Raw genomic sequence first — 11437 nt, forward strand, 5'->3', positions numbered from 1 at the left:
CTTATCTTAACAGATAGCAGAGGTATTTCGCCAAGAGTGATTTTCTTCAGTTTTAAGTTTATTGAATCGGAATGGAAATTAATTGCACAAAGTTGATCTCTATATTCTGCAATAGTTATCAAACCACTCTTAATATTCATAACGCCTCTAACTGGCACAAAAAACCTAGCCAACCAAATCATTGGTTACATCTGCGCATGACCTACCAATTGAATTAAGCACATACGGCAAGCTGCAGCATCAGCTTAGGAAGTTTGTAGCGAGAAAAAATCAATTAAAATAACTTCTCATCATCGCGCGCCGACGTCGGTGGACAACCCTTAACCCGACATCGATCAAGCACTTACAGTAGAGACAAGTCTTTCGGCTGACTGACTGACTACTGAACATTAAACAGTAAACTAGGCAAAGCAGCAAAACACAGGGCAGACAGCCAGGGCAAGCAATAAACCCCAATTGTCATTTCACTCATTCGTCGTGTGACTTTTAGGTATGACATCAGTCAGAACGTCAGAAACATCCACCAGGAGGATGTTTGTTTCGGAACCGCGCATACCAGTGGCGTTCAGTTGAATGGTTACCTACTTGTAGTCTAGCGGACATTCATATGTACGTAAACACCAGTTAGATGAATTCACAGATAAGTTGTGCTGTTGGTCTATTGTTATAGTGTTTATGGGAAAACTGATTAATCTTTCGAAGATCTGAAATAGAATTAGAACATCAATTTATCGTAAGGAACAGCTCGTGCGATACTATAAATAGGTTATGGATTTCTGAGCAGAATTGAAATTTTTTATATGAGTTTACAAGCACCTGGCTGACCCGGAAAGGAGAAAAGACTAGTGGACCGAAGATGAAAACTTTAATGAGCATAGAATAGCTCAGAGGAGGATAGCGGCAACTGTCCTGAACCCTGAATTCTGAACCACCAGATAGACCCTGATGGACCAGGAAAAGGGGTCTCTAGCAACTTTAACATACACTTACAATTTCAAGCAGCAGCAGTATGGTATCAAATCATATATGGTATCATCTTATCAATCTTACCGTAACTAGATTCTCTGTTGCTGACGTCCTATTTTTTTCTATCAATAAATTTGAATGAATGTATAGTGTTCACGACCTCACGAAAGCTCCAAGGCAGCAGGTCTCAAAATCAAAGACCAAGTCGATAGAGGTCAACAGAAAATTGTTGGAATAGGGCGATCTCAGGTGAAACTAATCACAGTAATCGAGATACTCCAATGTCATAAGCTCTTAATCTTCAATCTTCTAAGACGAGTATTCTTGAACTCTGTCCAAACCTCATATTTCAAGATGTTATTGGCCCAGTCAGGAAGATTTGAAGAACCGAAGATGTTTTCAATCTCAATCGCTTCAATCTCAAGTCTACACGGAATCCAAAGTTTGCCGTGCGTACATACCTGGAATCGGAGGAGCTGTGGGATGTGGTGAAGCCGACCGTAACTGCTATCGGTGCGAGGCCAACGATTGATCCTAGAAAAGATCGCAAGGCGAAGGCGACGATAATTTTGCTTTTGGATTCGATTAATTATGTGCACCTCCAGGAAGCCGAAACTACACATGAGATCTGGTCGAATCTGAAGAGAGCGTTTGAAGACTCCGGCACGGAACGCAAGGTTAGTTGCTTAGAAAATTGATCAACACGAAGCTTGAGAACTGTGGTTCGACGGCCGAGTACGTTAATCGAATCATCAACTGAAAGGCATCGGATCCAACGTCAGCGACGAATGGGTTGGAGCATTGCTGCTTGCTGTCCTTCCCTCCGAGTACCGCCCTATGGTAATGGCGATTTCAAATTCCGGCATCGTGATTCTATCAAAACCAAGCTGCTTCAAGAATGCGAGGATCCGGCGGTAGGTTCTGCACTCGTTACCAAGAACTACGGGAAGGTCCAACACAATTCTCAAACCCAACCGAGAAGTCATCATGAATCGAAGAGCCGAAGGGTCCGAGATGCCATGCATGTTCTCTCGACAAACTTACTGTCCGTTAGCCAAATTGTCGAGAACGGGATCAAGGTCATCTTCGAAAACAGCGGGTGCGCTGTAGTCAACATCGACGGAGAGGTTTTCTCAACCGGAACGAAGATAAAAGGATTATTCAAGTTTGATGGTCAGAAGTCCCATCATTCTATGTCCTGCTCATCCGGTGAAACTCAATCAATTTGGCACAGCAGAATAGGTCACCTACACATAAGAAGTCTGAAGTAACTCCGAAATTACTTGGTATTCGGAGTCCAATTTCAAGATGATGATGGTGATGCGTGAAGATTTGTCCCCTTGGAAAACAAACCCGTTTACCTTTCAGCAAAAACGCTTCACGAGCGAACGAGGTGCTCGAGGTTGTCCATTCAGACGTTTGCGGGCCGATGGAGGAACCTTCGATTGGGAAGAATCGGTACTACATCACGTTTGTAGACGATGAATCCAGGAAGATCTTCGTCTATTTTTTTGACGACTAAGTCCGAGTCCGAGGTGCTACAAGCGTTCTAGTCCTTCCACAGTATGGCCGAAAGACAACAGGGTTGCAAGAACAAGACCATTCGAACGGACAACGGGAAGGAGTACACAAATCGTGGTTTCTAAAGTTTTTTGGAACGACTTGGCATCAAACACCAAACAACCACCGATTACACCCAGGAGCAAAACGGCTTGGCGGAGCGAATCAACAGGTCTATAGATATATCGTCGAATGAGCTCGGTGTTTACTTTTCGAAGCTGGTCTTCCGAATCGCTTCTGGCAGAAGCGGTGTCCACATCTGTTTACCTGCTGAATTGATCACCAACCAAGGGTCACGCCAATAAGCTTGAGGAAATCTGGTCAGGTAGAAAGCCGGATTTATCGCATCTGAGAATTTTCCGGAACTACGGTAATGGCTTACGTTCCGAAACAAAAACGGAGCAAATGGGACGCCAAAGCTAAAGAGTGCATCCGTGTTGGCTACGTGGAATACGTAGCGTATGAAGTGTACAACATCGAGACACACTCTATGACGAAGGTCCGGGATGTTACGTTTCTGGTTGAAGGATGAGCAAAGTCGCAATCAGCATCGGGTGTCATCAGGGTTCAACATCCTCAGCCGGTGTACATACAGCTGGACTTTGAGAAACCGGTGGTCCAGCATCCTGCCCGAAACGGTCCAGTTACTCCTGTGACTATGGTTCAACTCCTTCACGAAACGTTCCAGAATCCGAGGGTCACAAATCGATGGAAGACATCCTTACCGATGACGAATCAGATGAAGAAGACCGACAACTACATCTTTTACGTGACGTTATTATTACCACTCCGCCCCCTCCTGCACTCTACTTCAAATCCACTCGTCTCACAGGTGTTGAGGCGCAACGGACGGGAGCGCGCAGTTCCAGGCAAGTTGCTTGACTATTTGATTGGTTTCAAAGGTAGTATATCTGCTCTAAGGTTCATCGCACAAATCAAGCAGATCTGGTGGCCACAAGCCAACTGGTGGTAATGCTCAGGCATCCGAGTCCAAGCAGGGACTGGTGGTGACGTGTCGCAGTTCCATGCGAGCCAAGAAATCCAAAAGGTCAACAGGTGATCCCCAAACCCCCCGAGAGGCCCTTGGCGGTGATGACGGCGATCGTTGGTCGGCTGAAATTAAGGAGGAGTACGACGCGCTGATGAAAAACTGAACTTGGGAATTGGTTGATCCACCGAAAAGTCGAAAGGTCGTTGGCTTCAAGTGGACGTACAAGACGAAGCGGGACTAACGAGAAACCATCATTCGCTACAAAGCCCGCCTGGTAGCCCAAGGGTTCACACAAAAGTTTGGATGCGATTACGACAAAGTATTCGCCCCGATGGTGCGCCAGACTACCTTCCGCACTTTGTTGGTCGTTACTGCTAAGCGGAAAATTAAGGTTAAGCAATACGACATCAACACCGCATTTCTCCACGGCGATCTTGAAGAAAGAGTGTGCGCAGACTGAGGAAAAGCCTCTACGGTCTGAAACAAGCTGCCAGGACATGGAATTCCAAGCTGCATTCAGCACTTTGCAAGCAGGGTTTCCAGCGCTGTAAAGCGGATCCATGTCTCTATCGGAAGCTGAAGGACGGAAAAGCCTGTTACGTGCTGGTGTACGTTGACGACTTGGTAGTAGCTAGCGAGGAAATTGAGCTTTGAAGTAGCAATTCGAACTAAGTGAGCTCGAGTCGTCACCCATAATCTCGGGATTGAGGTTCAGCGAGACGAGAAAGGCGATTTCTTCGTGAACTAGCAGCAGTACATCGACCAAATCATTCGAGAGACGGGCATGGCAGATGCCAAGGATTCAAAGATTCCGTTGGATCTGGGATATATCAAGCAGGAAAGGAAGGAGACGCCAGAATTTGAAGGAAACCAGCCACTTTCGGTTTCGATTGAGTAGAGCTGAAGATAGGTTCGGGCTGAAAGGATATGCTGACTCGGATTAGGCGGCGAACATTGAAGACCGAAAATCCAACAGTGGTCAAGTCTTCAAGTTTTTCGAAGGTACCATAAGCTGGAGCTGCCGGAAGCAAGCGTGCGTTTCCTTATCCACAGCGGAGGCCGAATTCATCGCATTATCCAAGGCGTCACAGGAAGCAATCTGGATGACCCGCTTGTTGGATGTTGGATGGAAATGGCGACGTTACGATCAACGAGGACAACCAGAGTTGTCTCAATATGCTGGATACCGAAAAGTTCAGTAATCAGACGAAGCATATCGCCACAAAATATCACTTCGTTCGAGATCTCAAGCAGAAGAAGGAGATCGACGTCGTCTATTGCTCGACTGAAGGCATGGTAGTCGATCTATTGACGAAACCACTTTCGGCTGCACGACTCAAGAAGTTGGCGATCGACGCTGGATAAGAATCAACCGATCGAGGAGGCGTGTTGGAGTAGGCCGATCTCTGGTGATACTAATCACAGTAATCGAGATACTCCAATGTCATTAGCTCTTAAGTTTTTTCAATCATTCGTAAATACAACTCCCATCTTCCAAGACGTGTATTCTTGAACTCTGTCCAAGCCCCATTCTTCAAGAAAAATCCTACCAATTTCGTGGTAGCTGAGCAACAAGTTGAGAATGTGGAGTGCTTCCAGTATCTTGGTAGCCAAATAACGCCTGATGGTAGTACCAAGAAAGACATCGGAACCCGTATTAGAAAAGCCCGATTTGCGTTTGCGAGTCCCCACAACATCTGGCGCTCTCGCCAGATACCTTTTCGAACGAAAATCCGAATCTTCAAATCAAACGTCAAATCCACATTGTAGTACGGGTGTGAAACTGGGTGCACATATGCATTCTTATAATAATTTCCATAAGTAAAGATGCGTCTTATGAACCGCTTTTAAGAGTGCAAAATTATTTTTCATAAGAGTCTTATTAAATTTTTTCGGTTTTCACAAGAACATCTTATGAACATTAGAAAAAAAAAACGGCATTTGCGAAAAAATGAACACATTCATTCATTCCATCAGTAATTTTTTTCATCATCGTGATGAGTTGTGGAGTTTTTCCTAATATTGAAAAGTAATTTTCCAAATGGTACTTACCAAATGGTAAGTTAGAATAAATGTTTATATTCTGTGCGCTGAAAACATTTGTAAATCAAAATACGTTTTCATTCGTTTATTTTTCAGCAAATCACAGTAAAAAGCACAAGGTTAGAGAACCGGATGAAGAAGAAAAATTTTCTTGGATGGAACCGGGTGATTATGTGTGACCATGGTGTACCTAATTTCAAACAAATATGCTAAAAAAAATTAAAGTTTTAACAACAATATTTTGGAATTAAATATGACATTTCCTGTTTCCATAGGTCCCTTTTATGAAAAATAACAACCTCTCATTGAAGAAGGTGGTCATCTGAAAAATTCATTCGCGTCATAAGACCTTCTTATGAATTTCAATCAATCAATAAGATGGTTCAATGAATTTCAATCTTATGGCGCCATGTTCATGAGAGAATCTTATGCATCCTATATCATCCGCACTTGGTGATCTGACAACTGGTTCTCAAATGAGGAACTACATCGCCGGTGTCATCAAAGGGCGCTAGAAATCGAGATTCGGGAACGTAAGTGGAGATGGATTGGGCACACGCTGCGAAGAGATGAAAACGAGATTTGCAGAGAGGCACTTTAATAGAATCCAGAAGGACATCGAAAAAGAGGCAGACCCAGAAACTCGTGGCGGCGAAGCCTAGCGAACTGTCGACGAGAATCTTGACCGGGTCCAAGTGAAGACGCTGGCTCCGGATAGTCGACAGTGGCCCACGTTTACCAGGGCCCTATGCGCCGGAGAATCGACGCGGGACCATTAAGTAAGTAAGTACTGTGCTACACTTGAAAAGGTCATCCGAATGCTGGTATTTGTCATACGTCTGAGTAAAGAATTTACAGATCCTGTTTGCCTACGAGCTCTGTATTGCTGCCTTGTCCGATTAATATTAGAATATTCTAATCTGGTGTGGTGGCCATTTGAAACTACATGGGTAGCGCGTTTTGGAGCGCTTCAACGAAAATTCGAGGGTTACGCTCTGCGTGATCTACCGTAAGATAATTCTCGAAACCTGCCACTTTATGCACAGCGCTGCGCTTTGCTTGGCCTCCACATGCTGTCGGTTGGCCATGCTACTGGCCAATCACTGTTTGTGACGAAAACAAAAATAAGTAATCTTCTCCTTATCTTTATTCCGTGAAGTCTCGTCCAAAATTGTTATTTTTTTACTTTTGATAAAAAAACTCCTTTATTTTCATGATTTGGTTTTGATAAAATATGGTTTTGATATATTTTTTTTATTCCTACAAGGTGTTCCGTCTCACGACCTAACCTTATAAGCAATATTCCTCTTTTTGATATGATTCAATGCAAAATTACAAGTTGAAGTTCCGAATCAAAATTTCTTAATTTTTCCTGCCTTTGTACTGAGTTTTGCCATTGAGCTCTGCTTTATCAATTTTAAAAATTGTAAATACAATCATCAAATTCATTTTTTTTTGTTTTTTCCACATTTTTTCCCCACAATTACATATTATGAAATCCCAATGTTGAAAATGGAGCTGAATTGAATGAATCTCTTACATAAACCCTATAAGTTCTTCGTTTAATCAGTAAATTGCAACCGCGTTTATTCAGAATGACTGTTAACTTGATTTGTTTACATTTGGCAGTTTCGCTCTTTTGTGAAATGTTACCCTAAATTTGTTGTTGAAAATTCGCAACAATAGATATTTTCACTAAATATTAGAAATATGTGAAAACAATATTTTTTCATTATTATTTCTTTGCCTACTATTGAGAATTTTTCTTGAAAAAAAATATCATAAGATGAAGGAGTGGCTGCATTTTTGTAAACTAAATCTTCAAAATTTTTCAAGATTAAGACAAAGAATTCCAAAGCAGTCTTAAATTTAAGTTGAAAATCGCAATTTAGATTTAAAAAGTAGAGGTATAGTTTAATGTCTCAATTAAAAAATTTTCGAAACCTTTCTTAAAACAGAAATTGGAATTAAGTTAAAGCAAATGCATAGTTAAATTCATCTCAAAGGTAAACAGAGTGACACTAAAATGCCGTTTGAAAGCCATGTATCATTTAGCTCCAAACGGCCCCAAACGTCCCCAGTGATGCAGCAGCATGATGGTAGTAGGGTATTTATTTATAAAATTAGAATTGACTCGCACGACGGACTTCGCGGCTGCTGCTTCTGGCTGATGCTCCTCTAGTTGAAATTGTACCAACCAACATTCTTCCTCCGGCTTTCCTATCGCATGGCAAGCAAGCAGGCAGGAAAGCACAGCCGGTAAAACTCGGTGATGTCCGATATACCTAGTATAATTTCTTTTTTTCCTTCCTTCCTTCGTATACTAGACCAGGAAGGGGGCGAGACAACGCCCAACCCTCCGTCACATTTTGGTCACGGATTCACGGGACGTGCATGGGAGGAAAGCCGCAGCGGCGAGTGTGACTTGGTAAAAACATTCTTCACCTCCGGATTATTTTCATTGACTGTTTTGTTTAGCCGCTGTTATAGCTTCATATTGGATTAATTCAACGTTCGACAGATTCACCGGTTTTTCACCTTGTGTTGAGATTTGTCCTTGATCTATTCAACTTTTTCATGAAAAAAAAAATCAAATAAAATTTAACTTTACTCACCCATTATGCTGCAGTTCAACCAAACTTCGGCAATGGCAAATTTAACCTTTTAGCAGTTTTCACCGTCTCCCTTTTGCCGATTTCGTGCAGCACCGGAAAACACAAGGAAAAGCTAACACCACCCTCCGCCTTCTTCGATCAATGAAAATTTTTTCCACCCGAGGGGGAACTTTTCTCGCCCGACGAACAAGAAAAAATATTATCCGTCTCACTTCGATTTTTCCGGCTGATGGAAAATATAGCTTATTTTTAGAACTTTTTGCACTTTAAAACATAGAATTTTCAGCTGAATAATGCACTTTCATCGGCCACACTTTAGATCGATCCCAAAATTCACCATTAAAGTCGTTCAAGCTCGACCGAAAACCTTCATTTCCGAAATTTTCACTCCCGTTAGAAAAGTAGCACCTTCTCAAGAGAGGAAGCACACAAAATTCGGGGAAATATTTTCACCGCGATTTCCACGCACAGCGTTTTCCGGTTTCCAACAACCGAGACAGCCGTAGCTGGAAAATCAATTCCAAATTGAGGCAAATCCAATTGGCTAGATACCGTTATCCTTGCTTTCACCTTTCTTTTCTAACAAGAACTTCCACAGCAAATTCGCAATCCGAATAGGGGCCGCAGCAGGCAGTCCATTGGGGGAAAAAGAAAATCTCCGACAACGCGACACGGCCACAAAACGACGAGAAAACACACCGAAGAACCGAACTGAACTGAACTGCTGAACTGACCGCGGCGACCGCGAATAAGCATGAATGAAATCGTCCAATCGGATTTTCTTGTCTGGCAAACGGGCTTCCAGCGAACTGAGCGAACAACTCGGCGACTTTTTGAACAGTGGCGTTTGCGTGCAGCAAAGCCGAAGAGGGGCTGCGCAATGACACGCAAGGAAACGTTTCTGTGACGCTTGCTTGACAGCACAGCTGTCAAAATCAGACGTTTCAGACTTTTTGCGATGTTTTAACACTGAGAAAAGGTGAACGACGTTTCATCTGTTAAAACCACACCGAAACAATTTGTTCTAATTTTTAATGTCTTTATTATTATTATAGATACTCCCGCATACCAAAATACTATATCTCAAACAGTCAATATGATAAGACGACTTATCGAGAAACAGTGACTGTCCTTGTAAACGTAGCTATTCTATCATACCATAGCCTGGAAATTTCCAAATGACGATAAAAACCAAACATTCACAATAATGTTTGAAGTGATGATTTCATGAAAGGTAAATAATGTGTTAGACATCCAGTATTTTTTTTAGCTAATCTTCAAAATGATCACGAACTATAACTTATAACCTCCATGGATTTTTTTCAGGTCTATGTTTACAGAATCCTGAAACGTCAAAGGTATAAAAAAAAGACGATTATGGCGATATATGCATTTGTTAGTTTTCCTATATTTAATTTATTTGAATGAGTGGTGACTTAATGGTAATTTAGTAATTTTGATGAATCAGAAGCCTGCGTTCGGAATGCGAAATTCTGTACCCGTAGAATAACTCAAATGTTTATGTATAAAAACTTTGCCAATTTGTTCAAAAATAATTTAAAATTCTTCAATCTTCTCTTCCGCAGTTATCGAGCAGGAATCAGTTTCGAAGTCAATTATGGAACCACTTACGGACTTTGACTATAGCAGCAAAGGTACCAACGGCCACTGTCAGCCTTATCTTAACCCGTTGCATTGGGGGCACAATCAGTGCTGACTGCCATTTTAGTAAAAACAATTATTGGAATACCAAAGCTGCTCTTAACACATTAAGGGTCGCAAAGGAATCTAGGCCATCGAACACCAAAATTCGACATTCGATATCGTAGAATCTACTGGACTAATTCCTACAAATTTGGTTTTACAATTAAAGTCTTATATTGAACAAAGTAAAAAAAAATAATACAGTTATGTTGCATGAATGCGTTTGGGAATTGTGAAAAGAAGCAAATAAAACAAATTTTTATCGTGATTGTAATTGTGATTTTTATTTATGGGAACTTTAAAGTTAAAATAGAACTCAATAACAAAGTTAGGTAAAATGCTTCTAGTACTTTTACATTTATTAACAAGTTTTTAATCTACATGTAAAGTATAACATAGTTTCACCATAAATGTACTGCCTCTAAAAACAATAGTCACGTATTTTGACAATGTATTATTAACTCTTGCCATTGAAACTTCATCAACTACTTGACATTTAAGTAAATCATTGTGTGTCCTCGTGACGACAATTTTTTTAAAAACAAAATAAAAATGACTTCCATCGGACAGAATGTTTTGAATTTCTCCAAAAGCTTGTATATTGTTTTCTATAATCGAAAAAAAAACAATCGTTATGGCCTCCGTTTGAAATTTTTGCCTTTCTAGGAACAACGGGTTTAAACAATAAATTACAATAATGTAGCTTATCGATATTACTGAACTTTTGGAGATTACTATACACGTTTGTTAAACATCCAATATCATAAACACATTTATTAACTATGGGTGGTTTGTTTTTCCGTTTTGTAGAGCAAAAATCATTCACAAAATGGTTGGAAAAGCTCACATTTACAGTGTGTTTTAAATGTGCCATTATTACACGGTTCGATATTTGTACTAAAGGTTCTTTGGGTCCTTTAACAAATTTTTTCAACACGCCGTTCATATTTTCAAAGGGAAAAAGAGAAAAATTCCAAAGAGAGCCATAATCTTTTACAGATTGTACTAAATGCGTTATCAAGTGAACGTTATAGGTCATTTCTTTAGGCCCGTATAAAATTTCAAATTGTTTTACGAACTGATCTAATTTGTCCTGACATTGTAATAATGTTATTTCTTCAATATGTTCTTGAAGAAGGTCTGAAACCGAAGTTGATAAAAGTTGGAAGTTTTCATAATACGGTGCCGGAAGACAATGAGACAAACAAATTCTACCATAATGTAGTAACCATTGCAACCATTCGTTAGCTTTCCAACTATATCGATCCGTTGCCTTTCTTGACCGCCTTGAAGCTTCGTGGAAATTTTTAATATTTATAAGCATAACGTCGATTTCAGGAATGCATGACTTAATATAACCTTTACATTTTGGGTTTTCAAACCACTGTTTCGAAAGTTGTTTACATATACCTAACAGAATACAATGCATATAATCGATTGGACAGTTTCGTACAACATCAAATAACTGAAATCGTATGAGCGGAGAGATTCCTTTTATACCTTTTACTGTTTGTCCGTTGGCATCGCTGATAGCCATTGATTTGAGTACATCTATATC

At 40.8% G+C, this 11437-nt stretch overlaps 1 protein-coding gene across 7 annotated transcripts in view; it reads right to left on the reverse strand.

Annotated features, from left to right (window-relative positions):
- LOC129759618 (actin-binding LIM protein 1-like) overlaps nt 1–8924 on the reverse strand; it is a 55652-nt gene extending 46728 nt beyond the window's left edge. For 2 of the 7 annotated variants that reach the window (XM_055757104.1, XM_055757101.1), the window contains exon 1: nt 8176–8920. In XM_055757104.1, the coding sequence (XP_055613079.1) occupies nt 8176–8179 (4 nt within the window). In that variant the 5' untranslated portion in view covers nt 8180–8920. Of the gene's footprint in view, nt 1–8175 lie in introns of all 7 variants that reach the window. The other 5 variants (XM_055757107.1, XM_055757105.1, XM_055757106.1 and 2 more) reach the window with 4 other exon arrangements.
- Between the last annotated feature and the right edge of the window lie 2513 nt (nt 8925–11437).

Source organism: Uranotaenia lowii, unplaced genomic scaffold (assembly GCF_029784155.1).
Source record: "Uranotaenia lowii strain MFRU-FL unplaced genomic scaffold, ASM2978415v1 HiC_scaffold_208, whole genome shotgun sequence".
NCBI classification, from domain to species: Eukaryota; Metazoa; Arthropoda; class Insecta; order Diptera; family Culicidae; genus Uranotaenia; species Uranotaenia lowii.